The sequence below is a fragment of the Rhynchophorus ferrugineus genome, unplaced genomic scaffold (genome assembly GCF_030347505.1).
Source record: "Rhynchophorus ferrugineus isolate W39M unplaced genomic scaffold, kcgeb_rfMv2 rfM9, whole genome shotgun sequence".
In the NCBI taxonomy this organism is placed as follows: domain Eukaryota; kingdom Metazoa; phylum Arthropoda; class Insecta; order Coleoptera; family Curculionidae; genus Rhynchophorus; species Rhynchophorus ferrugineus.
Window position 1 is genome coordinate 39343632 of NW_027472588.1, and position 17079 is coordinate 39360710.

The 17079-nt window shown below is 34.2% G+C and overlaps 2 protein-coding genes across 9 annotated transcripts; one reads left to right on the forward strand and one right to left on the reverse strand.

Annotated features, from left to right (window-relative positions):
- Positions 1 to 2729: 2729 nt before the first annotated feature.
- Positions 2730 to 10510, forward strand: phr6-4 ((6-4)-photolyase). Of its 8 annotated transcripts, none has more exons than XM_076414945.1 (11): positions 2730 to 2863; positions 2926 to 3018; positions 3076 to 3200; positions 3990 to 4253; positions 4880 to 5090; positions 7540 to 7740; positions 7785 to 7964; positions 8087 to 8227; positions 8283 to 8434; positions 8493 to 8661; positions 10165 to 10510. In XM_076414945.1, the coding sequence occupies exons 2-11, from the start codon at positions 2950 to 2952 to the stop codon at positions 10291 to 10293; spliced, it is 1641 nt and encodes a 546-aa protein (XP_076271060.1). In that variant the 5' UTR covers positions 2730 to 2863; positions 2926 to 2949; the 3' UTR covers positions 10294 to 10510. The 8 variants fall into 8 exon arrangements, with proteins under 8 accessions (XP_076271060.1, XP_076271062.1, XP_076271061.1 ...); XM_076414947.1 differs by having other exon boundaries at positions 7785 to 7958; XM_076414946.1 differs by having other exon boundaries at positions 7788 to 7964.
- LOC143202932 (uncharacterized) lies at positions 10499 to 16733 on the reverse strand. Its single transcript, XM_076414933.1, has 9 exons — positions 16530 to 16733; positions 16162 to 16476; positions 15977 to 16109; positions 15720 to 15919; positions 15182 to 15637; positions 14214 to 14729; positions 13524 to 13856; positions 13159 to 13471; positions 10499 to 10622 (listed from the first exon to the last, which is right to left on the reverse strand). Exons 1-9 carry the CDS (start codon positions 16632 to 16634, stop codon positions 10525 to 10527), a joined length of 2469 nt encoding a protein of 822 aa, XP_076271048.1. The 5' UTR covers positions 16635 to 16733; the 3' UTR covers positions 10499 to 10524.
- Positions 16734 to 17079: the final 346 nt, after the last annotated feature.

Genomic DNA, 17079 nt, shown 5'->3' on the forward strand with positions numbered 1-17079 from the left:
TGGCGTCTGTATTTTAGGATGCGCATGGAATAATTTTCATTTACCACCTTCAAAAAGGAAGGACCATCAAGAGCAACTAATACATAGTCAACAAACAGCCGCATTTGAAGAAAAAGTAAGTGCTGCTTCACCAAAAATCCATGAATTGGGCTTCGAATTGCTTCCTCCTACACCGTATTCTCCAGATCTGATCCTCAGCGACTACTGAGGCTTATTTAGAAGCAAAGGACAAATCGTACTACAAAAATGGCATCGAAAAGTTGGAGGGTCGCTATAATCGGTGTATCACCCTTGAAGGGAATTATGCTGAGTAAAAAAAACCAATTTTACCAAAAAAATGTGTTTTACTATGGTAGGCCGGGGAATTTTCAATTGACCTGTTAACTATATGTTTCTTACTTTTGCATTATTTTTCGTCTAAATTTTAAATTATAAATAAAATACAAAACAATACGTATCCCAACAAAATGTCTACTCTATCGCATTATAATATTAATACCTCTTACAAATGTGAAATTATAAAAAATAAACAAAACAATACAAAAATATGAAATACGTCCTGGCTTACTTTCCAACTGTCACTTTCCGTTTTCTTGCCGTAAACTGCATACAAGAATACCAGAGACAGTGATGCCTTTAGGCCAACAAATAGACGACAAAATTAGAAAATACAAAGGAACAACTCATACATCTCTCCTGTCGGACCAATTAAGTGAAAAAACTGGGTTATGTTAATAACGATTGGTAATATTGCCATTGTTTCTTTATACGTGTGTGTGTATGTAAAGGAAGTGCAGTTTCTAAATCCATTAAAGCAATTTCTTTCGATTTTGATGAAAGAAGAAAAGAACAATTTCCTGTCACACACTGCGAATTTATAGTATCTCATTTGTTAATTTAAACAGTTTGTTTAGGAATATTTCATCCATTTTCTCCATTTTCACGCTTAATTAGAATGAAAACATTATTATTTCGTTATTTAATTATTACGTTGTTACTAGTCGTTTCCGACTAACCTACAATTTGTCTTTATGATAACTTAAATCTAGGTATATAACTAGGAGGACCCATCGGCCCTATCTCAGTCTCTGGTGAAATAATGTTTATACATGTCACTGCTGCATTTTTATTATATGCACCTCACTACACAACACTACACAAGATCAAATGGTTTGATCCTTTTGAGTCTGCTTCCTGGTCTGATGGTATCCAAAAGCTGCAATACTTCAATATTCTCATGAGACTGGAGTCCTTCCTCATACCCCCTTGCAATTCTCGTGATTTGTAGTCAGTGTTGTAGTATTTGGGTGTGCCCACAATAGCTCTCAGGACTCGACCCTCCAACTTTTCGATACCATTTTTGTAGTACGATTTGTCCTTTGCTTCTAAATAAGCCTCAGATTCGGCGATCACCTCTTCATTCGACGAAAATTTCTTCCCAGCGAGCATTCTTTTGAAATCTTTGGAGAATACAGTGGATGAGGAAGCAATTCGAAGCCCAATTCGTGGATTTTTGCCATCGCTTTCACTGACTTGTGACACGGTACATTGTCTTGGTGAAGCAGCACTTACTTTTTCTTCAAATGCGACTGTTTGTTGACTATGTATTAGTTGCTCTTGATGGTCCTTCCATTTTGAAGGTGGTCAATGGAAATTATTCCATGCGCGTCCTAAAATACAGACGCCATAACCTTGCCAGCCGACTGTTGCGTTTTCCCACGGTTTGGAGTGGGTTCATCGTGTGCAGTTCACTCGGATGACTGTCAATTGGACTTCGGAGTGAAATGATGGATGTTTCCTCCATTGTCACATATCGACGCAAAAATACGAGTTTATTACGATTCATCATCTTCAAACACTGCTCCGAATCATCAACTCGTCGTTGTTTTTGGTCAAAAGTGATCTCGCGCGGCACCCACTTTGCACAGAGCTTTCTCATACCCAAATATTTGTGAATGATATGATGTACATGTTCAGTTGATATCTTTAGAGTGTCTGCTATTTCATTCAATTTCAATTTACGGTCATTCAAAATCATTTTATGGATTTTCTTAATGTTTTCGTGAGTAACAACCTCTTTTGGGCGTCCACTGCGTTCACCGTCTTCGGTGCTCACTTCACCACGTCTGAACATAGCATACCAATCCTTGATGATTTTCCTGGAGCAGTGTCCGGACTGTATTTTGCTTCAACTGTATTTGCAAATAGCAATATTTTATCAATACGCGAAATTCCTTTTTATCCATTTTTTTTCACAGTAACCAAAGTTGCTTCACTCAAAATGCTATAATTCACAAACTAGTGATCCATCAGCTGTCAAATTTAAACACGCATCTTTTGAGGGTTAGGGTTAACTAAAAAACATATGGAGTTAATTCTAGTAGCGCCATCTATGTGTCAGGCCGGGAACTTTTCAATTGACCTGTTATATAGATAAGATGTATAACCTAACAACAGCTGTTTTGTGAGAAATAATTTGTGGGAGAGAACAACGGAATGCCATATTATATCAACGCCTTCTCTCGTAAAACGCTACGAATTAACTCCTAACAGATAAATGACTAAAAAACATAATTTTAAAACACAAGCACACATGCATAATTCCACCCCAACCGATGCCGTGTGGCCCTCCCGCTCTGACGCCACACATTCTTCAGGCGCACGCCGATAACAACGTGACTTATAGTACACGTGACCTCGTCGACCAATACGGATCGAGTGGAGTTAGCGATCACGTTGGCGTCGCCATGGACCCCCCGCGATACCATCCCGGATATTTTCGCAGTTTAAAGACATTCCGGAAGTAGTGACATCGTAATTCTGGAGAAAACAACAACGAAGAACTAGAACCATCGTAGTATCGGTAGGCCCGCACGCGAAAACTACACTTTAACGAGTTTCAACGAAGTTTTTTTTGTGTTTCAGAACAATGAGTGATTCGCCGAATAGATGAACAACGATACACGGCAATTTCCAGCACGCCAAAGCGGCAAGCATGCCGTGCATTGGTTTAGGAAGGTTCGTCGTTACGAAAATCCGTTATTATAAAAAACAATATATTTTATTATCCTAAAGGGCCTCCGGCTACACGACAATCCATCGCTTCGCGAGGGTCTCCGTGGCGCCACCACGTTCCGATGCGTTTTTGTTTTGGATCCGTGGTTCGCGGGCTCATCAAACGTGGGCATCAATAAATGGAGGTAAGAGGTAGACTTTAAACGAACCGTCGTTGCATAAAACTATATTCCTCATCGTTAGAATCCTTTAAAATTATTATTAAACCTTATTATTAAAACTATCTTATCGTCTCTGTCGGTTGTTAGTACTATTAAATATCTATATTCCAAAAAAAAAACGAATATCATCTCTCTATGGCTATCCTTTTATTACCACCAGGATCGGATATCATACATCCTCTCAGAAAAGTACTAGGAATGAATCAACAAAACACAAACTGTTTATTATTCATCCAAATTTATCGTATGGTTCTTTAATACATTCATTTACTTTTTGACATTAATTTTATACAATACCTATTTACTGGTTGCATACAACCGAAAGAGAAAGAGTTTTTTTTTGTTCTTAGAGTAAAAAATAAACTGCTGTATATTTTATAGGTTAGGCAACCATTTTTACACCTAATATATTCTGTTTTAAAATCATCAATTTAATATTACGGCGTAAGGCTTTACTTTATCCCTTATACGTTTTTTTCTTGTAAACAAATTAGTGTCTAAGAATTACGTTTTATTACTTATTTAATATTTTATTGTTTTAATTAAGCCGATCCATAATTATAAACAACGCTCTATGTCAATTAAACAAAGCTTATTATATGTCAATTTTTTTGACGTGTACCCTTTACATACAGGTCGTCTGCAACATTTCACCTATTCAATACGGACAACTACAAACTCAAAGCCCTTTTATCCTCTAATTACTGTAGTATAGTTATCTAAACTATATATATACTATTTTGTATATTTCAGGTTTTTGCTACAATGCCTGGAAGACTTGGATCGCAGCCTAAGAAAGTTGAATTCGCGATTATTCGTCATCAGAGGGCAACCGGCTGACACCCTACCGAAATTGTTCCGGGAATGGGGTACCACCTCGCTCACGTTCGAAGAAGATCCGGAACCTTTTGGTAGGGTTCGAGATCATAACATCATCGCCCTGTGTAAGGAACTCGGAATAAACGTCATCCAGAAAGTGTCCCACACGCTATATCATCTCCAACACATCATTGATCGGTAAGATTTTTAATATATAATGTTAGGGAGAGGTTTATTAATATAATTAAAAAATTTACAAATGAAAAAATAGAATATTGATGTTCATTTATTGACAATTATAATTAAAAATTATGATTTTAAGATCTAATGCAGACCACCTTTAATATAATACACAAAATCCCAATATTAACCTATAGATGACGTGACATAATATTCCTAAACATAACCTAATAGTTCTACTAATGAAATGTGTCAAATTTCCATGACAATCTCCCCACAAAGAAAATAGAGATTTAACTTTATAAGCAATTTTGGAAAAATGTTTCGGGACGTCCAATTTTACTTAAAGTTCGTTGGTCAATAAAACGTGACGTCAGTCCAGCCACGTGCCGCCCCTACGTGGCAAATTTTATCAAAGAACTAATTAAATATCTTCACTACAAAATGTTTTCCTTACCCCACCTAAATATTGGACGTAGCGAAACTTTTCTCCAAAGTTTTCTGTGTATTACTATATAAATCTGATTTAAAAATTATAGTAATTTTAGCCAGACAACTTCTATTACTTTCGTTATTTATAAGTTATATATAAGTATTTATTATTAATCAAATAGCAATAATTAAAAATATTGCATTTTTTCTAGTAATGGTGGTAAGGCCCCGCTAACCTACCACCAATTCTTGGCAGTCATCGCTTGTATGGGCTTACCACCTCAGCCTGAAGCTCCGGTCACCCACAAATCGGTGGAATGTGCTCACACTCCGCTGTCAGATGATCACGATGAAAAATTTGGGGTGCCCACATTGGAGGAACTCGGTTTTGACACGGAAGGATTAAGCCCACCGGTATGGCAGGTAATATTTACCGAAATTTTTCTTTAGTCTATTGTCGGACGAAAGATGGCTCTACTGAAACAATTTTGCTATTTATCAACGATGCTGGTGTATATTTTAAACCGATTAACAGGGTCGATAAGTGTTCTCGTTTATTGAGTTCCTGCTCGTTCTGCAAGGATGGGTATTAACCGTACCAAGTTTCCGTAATATTTCCGTAAATGGGGTTCTTTTCGGATCGTTCATTTTTGTTCGTTCCATTTCTCCCTTTCAAAAAAGAAAATACAAGTAAAGTTTAATTAAGAAAAGGTTTGGTATCAGAGAGAGAACTATGTACGGAATTTTCCCTAGACATTTTAAGAAGTGCTCGTTTTTGTCTGTAATTTTATCCTCTTTTGAATTTTTCGGTTTATCGCATGCACATAGGATGTCGGCCGTGGAGTAAAAATCGATATACTTACCAAACCACAAAGAAATTCACTTGATACGGGATTAAAAAACCCCAAAACAAAAGTTCGATGCTTTGAATAAATATTCTACAGTAAACTCTCAAGAAAAGCTTTAGCGGTCCAGTCATTAGGGCGCTGAAAACATAACATTTGATTGATTTTTTTCGATTGGTCATATAGAAACCTGCAGAGAAAATATTTTGTTTTGATTGGTCCTTCATTTCACGTGACCACTCTATACCGTCAAATTTATATTCCAATAGTATCAAATGAAAGCCAAATTTAATTTTTAAAATTAATTCGTTAAAATAAGATTCTAATATATAATAAAATGTATAATAATATAATTATATATAATGAAATGCAAATATAAATGTAAATAATATAAGCATCAATGAAAAAGTTAAGAGCCCATTATTCCAGGCAATATAATTAAAATATTCTTCTGTAGTCCTTCCAATAAAACAACCAATACACGTCATGAAAATTTATTATGCAACGTTGCCGCATCAATTTTAAATTTTCCTTTATTTTGACACTGACAACAAGATATTAATGTAAATAGAATAATGTTATGAAATACTATAATTAACTTAACATTATAGTACATCTAATGCATATTTATTGAAGGATTCAAACTACAGTTAATTAAACAGCCAATAATGTGTAGGTTAGAATTGTTTACTATTTTTACTTCTACATAACTAGCGGATAACAACACCATTTACGATCTGTCATTCGAGGGCAAAATGACGTCAGACCGACTGCTATGTTGCCGATATGTTAAATTAGTATTTACATATAGGGAAAATAGTATACAGCACGTATATTTAAATATATAGATAAGAGTTGGTTTAGTGGGGGATTTACACATTTCTCGCCAGCTGTTGAAATTTTGCCGTTCATCTTAAGTCTGCAATCCGTTAACTTAATTCACAAAAATACTAATTTTTTTTGTTAATTAGAATGCTAACAAAGGAAACTAAATAAAATAAATTATATGACAAAATATACAATATAACAAAATAACCTACACAAGATAATTTATACCATATAACAAAGTATATTATAAAATAAACTATTTATATGAACTATAAAACCAATTAAACTATGTGTCAATACAATTGTAAATTAAAGTATCTAAAATTATAAAAAAGAACGGCTAATTAAGGAATAATTTGATTACCAAAATTTTGCGTTTGAACTCGAGTTAATATAAATGTTACCAAAATTACCCCCACCTACGAAACTTCCTACCCCACTCGTATTTAATATAATAGTTTGAGGAGCATAATTGGCAACGTCGCACGGCTCCAACCGTCTTAATTTGGTGATATTAGATACTTAGGTGCCAACATAAATCGAATTTTATGGACGGATTTGGTTACATGTTTGTACCCATGAAACTTAATTATGTCTCTTTATAACTACATTAATACTAATTAGTAAAATTACAAAGAAAAATGCTCCGAGTTTAAAAAGGATTTTAGGTTTTTATAAATTGAATTTGGCAATTCGTTCGACGATGTTGATGACGTGCATTGATTGTTTCATTGGAAGGACTATATAACGCCTTCTGCCTTTTTCATATTTCTTTAGTGTCATCAATAGTATGGGATCCATTAGAGTTCTATCTTCTAGTTTTGTTATACCAAAAGTAAATTTTAGGTATTTCCCTATTTATATAGTATTTTACTTGTTTTACCCAAAAATATATTGAAGCCCTAACAATAATTTTTAAAATTTAACTTGAATATCATTATGGATTGTACAATTAAAATGCCCAAAATGTATGTGATTTTTAAAATATCTCTCAAAATAACTGTTACGTTATTATTATGGCAAAATCTAGAAATTTTGAAACAAAAAAAGAAATTAAATAAAAAAATGCACTGATGATGAGCACTTTAAATTATTTCTCAAATGTACTAGCCGCAGGATGTATAATTCTGGCTCCATGTACTCAATAGATGCAAAAAATAACAAAAAGGAACTATAACATTTTCTATCGTCCCAATTAGGGTGGAGAAACTGAAGCGCTTGCCAGATTAGAGCGTCACCTAGAACGAAAGGCTTGGGTGGCTTCGTTTGGGAAACCGAAAATGACACCTCAGTCTCTTCTGCCGTCACAAACCGGCCTGTCGCCGTACCTTAGATTCGGATGTCTTTCCACTCGACTGTTTTATTACCAACTGACCGACCTCTACAAGAAAATCAAAAAAGTAAGTACACAGCATCATCGTCATCTATCTTTTAATGTTATTAGGAGTTGCTCGTTCAGGCCTTCCCACCACTATCACTACATGGCCAGTTGTTGTGGAGGGAATTCTTCTATTGCGCCGCCACGAAGAACCCCAACTTTGATAAGATGCAGGGCAATCCGATCTGCGTCCAGATACCGTGGGATAAGAATGCGGAAGCTTTAGCCAAGTGGGCAAATGTAAGTGTAAGTAACTATATATAAAATACTCCCACGTAAAATAGTCGACGAGCTTCTGAAAGAAATTACCAACCACACAAACCCACAAGACACTTGCGACATTACCAATTTCTCATAAATCAACGCAGGGTCAAACTGGATTTCCCTGGATTGACGCCATCATGGCCCAGCTTCGAAATGAAGGTTGGATTCACCATCTGGCCCGACACGCCGTTGCCTGTTTCCTCACCAGAGGTGACCTATGGATCTCATGGGAGGAGGGCATGAAGGTAGCGAAAGATTAAATTAAAAATTATCTTGTGATTACTCTTTTTTACCCTGAAGGTTTTCGAAGAATTACTTTTGGACGCCGATTGGTCGGTGAACGCGGGCATGTGGATGTGGTTGTCCTGTTCCAGCTTTTTCCAGCAGTTCTTCCATTGTTACTGTCCGGTGAAATTTGGTCGTAAAGCTGATCCCAACGGAGATTACATTAAGTATAAGAAATCCGCATTTAAATGCTAGTTAAACTTAATTCAAACGTTATTTGTGTAGAAAGTACCTACCTATATTAAAAAATATTCCAACACAATATATTCACGAACCGTGGATGACTCCTGAAGCCACCCAACGAGCGGCCAAATGTATAATAGGAAAACACTATCCTTTACCAATGGTGAACCATTCAAACGTCAGTAGAATTAATATACAGCGAATGAAACAGGTAATAAGGTAATATATATCGTACTATACAACGTGGGGCAAAAGTACCGCTACCATTTTGATTGCCTATATCTTGCTCAAAGAAAAGATAAGTAAGTTTGGTTTTCATAAAAAGTTTATTTGGTCTTTACATTTTTTTTTCTTTATGATTGAAAAATTATATCCACTAAATGATGACTATGCAACTTTCGGCTATTTTCAAGGTATTTGAAGTTGAATTTCTTCAATTTCGTGACGAATATTGTATTTAAGATGTTGAATCGTTTGGGGCTTATTCACATAAACTTTTGATTTTAAAAAACCCCGTAAGAAAAAGTCTGGTGCTGTTAAATCCGGAGATCTGGCTGGCCATGCTAAATCGCCACTTCGTGAAATTAGTCTTCGTGGAAAAAGGTCATTCAATAATTGAATTGTTGAACGAGCTGTACGCTGTAGCCCCATCTTGCTGAAACCATATGTCCTCTAGTTCTTGCTCTTTCATTTCAGGCACAAGAAAATTTCGAATCATGTCTTCCGTTGTCTTGAACCGTTCAGCAGTAACATTAACGGCAACACCTTGTTTTCCAGCACGAGGCCTTTCTGGTATAGTACCGTACTGTCGAAAATACGCATGTAAACAATAAACTTTTCCTGAGGCACTGGACGATTAGGATATTTTTTACGCAATTCCCGCTGAATGGTAATAATGAAACAATTATTTTCAATAAATATTGTCACTATTTCTGCTCGTTCTTGTGGCGTATATTTATCCATAATAAAATTTGGACGTCTACTCAACAGAATGGTTAAAGCAAAACTGAGCTAAAGTACGCTATCAAAATGGTAGCGGGACTTTTGCCCCATCGGTTACTAGATTGTTCTATAATTTCACCTCACTTCACTAAGTTCTTTCGTTTTCTTTTCTACGTCAAGCTGATCCTAAATTGGTCAATAAGTTCACTTGTTCCAACAACATAGGGATGTTACAACAATTCATCAATTTCATTGATGGTTCTTGTGTGTGTTGTGGCCTTGATACACTTCTCAACAAATAAGTTCAATAAGTTCATTTTTCCCAATGACATAAAGCTGTTTCAACAATTCATTGATTTACTGATTTCACGATGATAGACAATTGGTTCTTTCTTACAAATTTTTATATCCCGCTGATCCAAAAGGTTGCTATAATTACCTGGGTGTTGCTGTACCAATTTGAAGATAATCCACAAACAGAATGACTCTTGCATCCCAAAAAACTGATCACGGAAGTGGAATGACGAAAGAATATGCTCTTGTTTCATTGCTAACAAATATGGCAAACATACACACACAGCTTTGTGAATCTAAAAATTTCAGTCTAAAGTTTACTTATACCTGGTCTAATGGAACTTGTGTGAACTGATCTCTCGAATAATTCAACAGACTGAACAATGACTTATCAAAGAAAAACTAACCGAACAGCCTAGTAAAGTTGTAAATCAAATGTACTTATAGTAACATTATCATTAAAGTTTATTATTTTCAGGTTTATCAACAGTTATCAAATTATCGTCCTCATGATAGTACAAATTACTCCAGCATCAAACGATTTAATTACCAAAACGAACTAATTCCGAATTCCGACATGGAAGGAAAGAAAACGTCCGATCATTAACAAATAAATACCTGATAGAGTTCCTAAAATGTTTTTCTAGTCAGCAAATCTAAGTAAAAGAGATATTTTCCCTGTTACTGATGATGCATATAGTTTATAATTGCGTTTTGATATGTATATCCAATAAAACATATATAATTAAAGTACAAAACTATTGAAATTGAAGTTTAACAAAATAAGTAGTGATCTATCATTAAATAAAAACTTCTGTACTAAATATATCTTTTATTTTCACACATTTTTGTCATTCAAGACATAAACTACAACGTTGGAGGAGTTCCCTTGAGGTTCGACAATGTTCCCATTTTCCAAAATATAGGCATTTTTTCCTAAAAATAAAATAAATAATTAACGATTAGTATTGGGAACTATCGACTGAAAATAGTAGAAACAGTCGATAGTCGCAAAACAGTCGATCTAGTAGATAGTCAAAAAACTATCGACTGAAAATACTAATTATTATTTCAGTCAAACGCACACTTTCACAGTTTTTCTATTCTAGGACGGCAAAGCCAGAACGTTAAAAATCAGTTGAATGAAACTAGTAGAACCAAAAATAGTAACTGAAAGTACAGGACAGAAACAATCGATAGTAAAAAGTAGTAAGATTAGTCGAACCGAAAATAGAGACTGAAACAGTCGAACTAGTAGATAGTCAATAAACTATCGACTGAAAATACTAATTACTATTTCAGTCAAACGCACACTTCCACAGTTTTTCTATTCTAGGACGGCCAAACCAGAACGTCAAAAATCAGTCGAATGAAACTACAACCAAAAATAGTAACTGAAAGTACAGGACAGAAACAATCAATAGTAAAAAGTAGTAAGATCAGTCGAACCGAAAATAGAGACTGAAACAGTCGATAATCGCAAAACAGTCGAACTAGTAGATAGTCAAAAAACTATCGACTGAAAATACTAATTACTATTTCAGTCAAACGCACACTTCCACAGTTTTTCTATTCTAGGACGGCCAAGCCAGAACGTCAAAAATCAGTCGAATGAAACTTGAACCAAAAATAGTAACTGAAAGTACAGGACAGAAACAATCGATAGTAAAAAGTAGTAAGATCAGTCGAACCGAAAATAGAGACTGAAACAGTCGAACTAGTAGATAGTCAATAAACTATCGACTGAAAATACTAATTACTATTTCAGTCAAACGCACACTTCCACAGTTTTTCTATTCTAGGACGGCCAAACCAGAACGTCAAAAATCAGTCAAATGAAACTACAACCAAAAATAGTAACTGAAAGTACAGGACAGAAACAATCAGTAGTAAAAAGTAGTAAGATCAGTCGAACCGAAAATAGAGTCTGAAACAGTCGATAATCGCAAAACAGTCGAACTAATAGATAGTCAATAAACTATCGACTGAAAATACTAATTACTATTTCAGTCAAACGCACACTTCCACAGTTTTTCTATTCTAGGACGGCCAAGCCAGAACGTCAAAAATCAGTCGAATGAAACCAGAACCAAAAATAGTAACTGAAAGTACAGGACAGAAACAATCGATAGTAAAAAGTAGTAAGATCAGTCGAACCGAAAATAGAGACTGAAACAGTCGAACTAGTAGATAGTCAATAAACTATCGACTGAAAATACTAATTACTATTTCAGTCAAACGCACACTTCCACAGTTTTTCTATTCTAGGACGGCCAAACCAGAACGTCAAAAATCAGTCGAATGAAACTACAACCAAAAATAGTAACTGAAAGTACAGGACAGAAACAATCAGTAGTAAAAAGTAGTAAGATCAGTCGAACCGAAAATAGAGTCTGAAACAGTCGATAATCGCAAAACAGTCGAACTAATAGATAGTCAATAAACTATCGACTGAAAATACTAATTACTATTTCAGTCAAACGCACACTTCCACAGTTTTTCTATTCTAGGACGGCCAAGCCAGAACGTCAAAAATCAGTCGAATGAAACTAGCAGAACCAAAAATAGTAACTGAAAGTACAGGACAGAAACAATCAGTAGTAAAAAGTAGTAAGATCAGTCGAACCGAAAATAGAGTCTGAAACAGTCGATAATCGCAAAACAGTCGAACTAATAGATAGTCAATAAACTATCGACTGAAAATACTAACTACTATTTCAGTCAAACGCACACTTCCATAGTTTTTCTATTCTAGGACGGCCAAGCCAGAACGTCAAAAATCAGTCGAATGAAACTAGCAGAACCAAAAATAGTAACTGAAAGTACAGGACAGAAACAATCGATAGTAAAAAGTAGTAAGATCAGTCGAACCGAAAATAGAGACTGAAACAGTCGATAATCGCAAAACAGTCGAACTAGTAGATAGTCAAAAAACTATCGACTGAAAATACTAATTACTATTTCAGTCAAACGCACACTTCCATAGTTTTTCTATTCTAGGACGGCAAAGCCAGAACGTTAAAAATCAGTCGAATGAAACTAGTAGAACCAAAAATAGTAACTGAAAGTACAGGACAGAAATAATCGATAGTAAAAAGTAGTCATATCAGTCGAATCGAAAATAGAGACAAGAACAGTCGGTAGTCGTTTTCAATCGATAGTTCCCAACACTATTAACGATACTTATATTAGCAATGTAGAACAAATAATTTTAAATATCAATTGGAATTTGGAAAAAGCTGTGTTCACTGTTTAAAGTAGCCTCAACTTTAGTATTTCCCCTTCAAAAGTAAGAATACTGCAAGATGTCGATTCAAAGAATTGTAACACACACACATATTCACAAAAATATATAGGAACATTTAAAAAACAGGAGGAACCTAACATTATTGAATAAAACCACAAAACCTATGATATACAGGAAGAAAACCGATAGATGCCCACAACTCACTCAGTACTGACTAACACTTACCCAGCTTGATTTCCTGGTCCATCTCACATAAATCTGGCATGGATAAACACACCTCCCTATTCCTGACCTTATTCACACTCACAGCGCCGCTAGCATCATTTGGGATATCGATAACTTTCGGATTATCCGTGAATAAAGAATCGATCTGTTCACTACTCTCTTTCAGGAATTTATCGATAGTTTCAGTTCCACTGTATAAGTTATCGTTGCAAGTATCGATATTGAAATCCATGTTCTCGATAGTCTTTTGTAAATCCATGCATTTTTGATCGGTGTCTATATAGTCAAAGTCATCGTCCGCAAACTTGTTGCTCTAATAATAAATATGTAAAAAATAATCTTATAATCCTAAGAAATCAACATACCTTTCTCTTCTTGTCAAATTTGACTTTTCTAGCACTTAATTCTAAACATATGTTTTTATACTCTTCGGCATGTTTTCGCCTGATGTGTCGTTGAAGGGATCTCTTCAGTTTGACTTTGTTGTGGCAAATCGGACATTCGTGAATTAACATTTCATCGACGGGGTTATTTGCGTTTGGTCTGTGGAACTGTTTGCAATGCCGGTGCAAGTTGTACTTGTGCTTAAATAAAGCCCCACAGTGACATTTAAAGCCAACTTGACCGTGGGTGGACTTATGCGATTGTAAATTCTTTTTTGACTTGAACTCTTTGCCACATTCAGTACAACTGAACATCTGAAAAACACAGCGTTTTATAGATACTAGCAGATTTATATTTAACGTAAACTTATATGAGTCGTTCAATAAGTTTTGTAGTTCGATTGATGTCTTGGGAATCTTGGGAACCTGTTGTTAGTTTTTTTGTTCATAAAAATCGATTTTTACGCAAGAGTGAAAATAACTGAAGTCAGAGTGAACTAAATCACTGATTTCTATGGTGGCTTAATAAGAAATAATTTTTTCTTCTGTAAACCAGATTTTTATCATTTTTCATTCTAATACATTAATACTGATACCAATCTTATCGAACAACATTATTGCATCTATATATACTGTTCATCTTGAATCTAATATGAATAATGATAATATTACCTCTTTAATTCCGATCATATGAATATTTAACATGTGATTTTTTAAAATATCTCTCCGGGAGAAAGTTTTATCACATATTCTGCACTCGTGCTCTCTGAGCCCCTCATGTACGGTCGCGAAATGTCGGTTGTAAACCCGCTTTGTGCTAAAAGTTTTAGAGCACTCTGAACAAATATAACTATCCGAGTTGGTAGTCCTTCGATCTTTCGTTGTTTTCGTGTGTACGCGCAAATGTTTCTTTAGGTACGACTCTTTGAAGAACACTTTACTACACTGATCACATTTAAATTTTGTCCGTCGCTCTTCTGGTACACTGAGACAGACATGTGTGGTGAGGTCGTGAGATGAGTAAAAGGATTTTCGGCAAGCCTTGCAGTGGAATCTCTTTTCGTGTACAACTGCAATGTGTCTGACCAAATATTTCCGTTGATAAAATAATTTGTCACATTTGGGGCATTTAAGTGATAACACCTGATTGCATTTATGTTGCTTTAAATTTTCAAGTCTTCCAAAAACCTACAAATAAAAAAGAATAATGTTAATTTGCTCTATAATTTTAGAAACAAATAAACCAAACAAAAATTTCCAATTTATATCCTATAATTTCCACACAGAGATAAACATTTTTCAAATAAAACAACAGTTGCGATTAATCAAAGCTGTCTTGATTTTTTCAAAAAACTGTCGTCCCTATTTTTTTAAAAGATACACTACTACAGGTAAGAATTATTGGCTATTATAAAGTCGCATTGACTTTGTAGTAGGCCGATTTTTGTTTTGACAATTGCTACCTGTCCTGTTTAAGAAGGCCACAGTGACAGAATTTTTCTAATAGTCAATTATTCTTACCTGTAATAGTGTATTTCCATAAAAAATCAACTTTATAAAATGATTTTAATAATCCCTCTCATAAATTAATGGAAATATTCAGAGGACCTACAGTATAAATAATACTTTCACAAAATTACCTTTTTACAAGAAGTACAAAAATATTTTCCCATATGCAACTTTAGATGCAAAGTTATGGACTTTGAACTGTTGAAAGTCTTTAAACAAATATCACACAGAAATTCTTCTTTCTCGTCTTCCTTTTTACTTGATTCTGAATTTAGATAATCAAAAGTATGATTCAGAATACCATCAACACCTAAATTTAAATTATCTGCGTCCAACAGATCATGAACGCCGATATCCATTGAAGATATTTCTTGCTGCTGCACCAGTAAATTTGAATTATCAAAGCCATCATTCAACAAATTATGAACTAACAATGGCCCACCAACACAATTGTCCTTTAAATCTGCTACTCCTTTTTTTGGATTTACAGTTTCAAGATTTTTACTAATAATTTGTGTTTGATTGTTAGGTTTTCCTGCTTCTGTTATACTGCTTTCATGAAACAACCTTAGATGATTTTTATAATCCTAAACAAAATGTGACAGTGAATACATTAGGAAGTTTAGTCCTTAATATATGTGTTTTAATATAATATTGAAAAAGTCTTGCCTTTATATGAAGAAATGATTGTTTACAGAATGAGCATATTTTTCTTGATTGTAAAGAATAATGATTATATAGATGTTGTGCAAAGTCAGTTACATTCTTTTCTAGTTTATAACAAAATTTGCAATTCCACACTTCTCTAGGAATAATTTTTTGTTGATCTTTCACTATAGCATTTAAATCTGTCATCTTATTTGAAACGTCTAAGAGATAAATTAGATTTATAACAGAAGCATACTATTAATATTAGAAAAAAGTACCTCGTACAACTTCTTTTGTATTGACTAATAAATTCTTTTGCATTTTTGTGGCATAGTATGGAGAGTACCATACCCTTAGAACATCACCTTTTGAAATAGGCCTCATTGTTGCAAAATATATATTATTATTGTCCTAAAACAGTTAATAGCGTAAAACTTTCGAAAAAGTACTTGATTTAACAAACCTGATAACATATCAAATTTTGTTCGCTAAGTTTGGTAGCTGGTAGCACAAACATCATCCAGCAACATTCATTTTCATCAGTGGTATCTAAATAGTAAGTTGTTATTTCATTATCTTCCTCAATAAAAACTTTTAGGGGAAAAAGAACAAATGGATTAAGAGTATCTGTTAGTTTAGCAATGAATGGACCAAACTGTACACCAATAGGTATGTTAGTCTTTGCAACAATAGTACTTGATTGATCAGCTAATTTAACAATCTCAAGGATATCTGGCGAGGAAAGTCTTGCTTTCGACTCTACAAGTTTATCTGGTATCTATAACATAAACATATTAATATATAAGCCTTATATCAATTTCGAGATAGTACATGTTTAGATATATTTAGATATTTGCAACAGTCGTAACTATGCTTATCACCACAAATGCCACACAATTTCAAGTTTGTTTTTATTGTAGGATTAGTATTTTCCATTATTTTTTACTGTTGAACTAATAATCAACTATTTAATTAAATAAATTGAAAATGTGAGGTTTTGTCTCTGAATCAGCTGAGTGATTTGTTTTTAAAGTATGTAGTGTTGACTATAGATCAGCAAAATTCCTATCATGAAGTATTTATTACTGTCATTTCGACTCAAAACTTCAAATTAAGTAACAATTAACTAACTAAATAACAATAATAACAGTAACAATTTCTTTAATAATCTAAAAAATAAATTTAGTAAAACCAATAAATCTACGAAAGTATGCAAATTACAATGTGCGAAAGTAATCCAACCATTTCTGTATTTATATAGTGATTTTGAGTAGAATCTTGTATATAGTACATTTATTAATATTACTGTTTGAAGTTGAGAAAATACATTGCCATAATTAGATGGATTAAAAGCTTCCTGGATGCACTGATGACAAAGAAA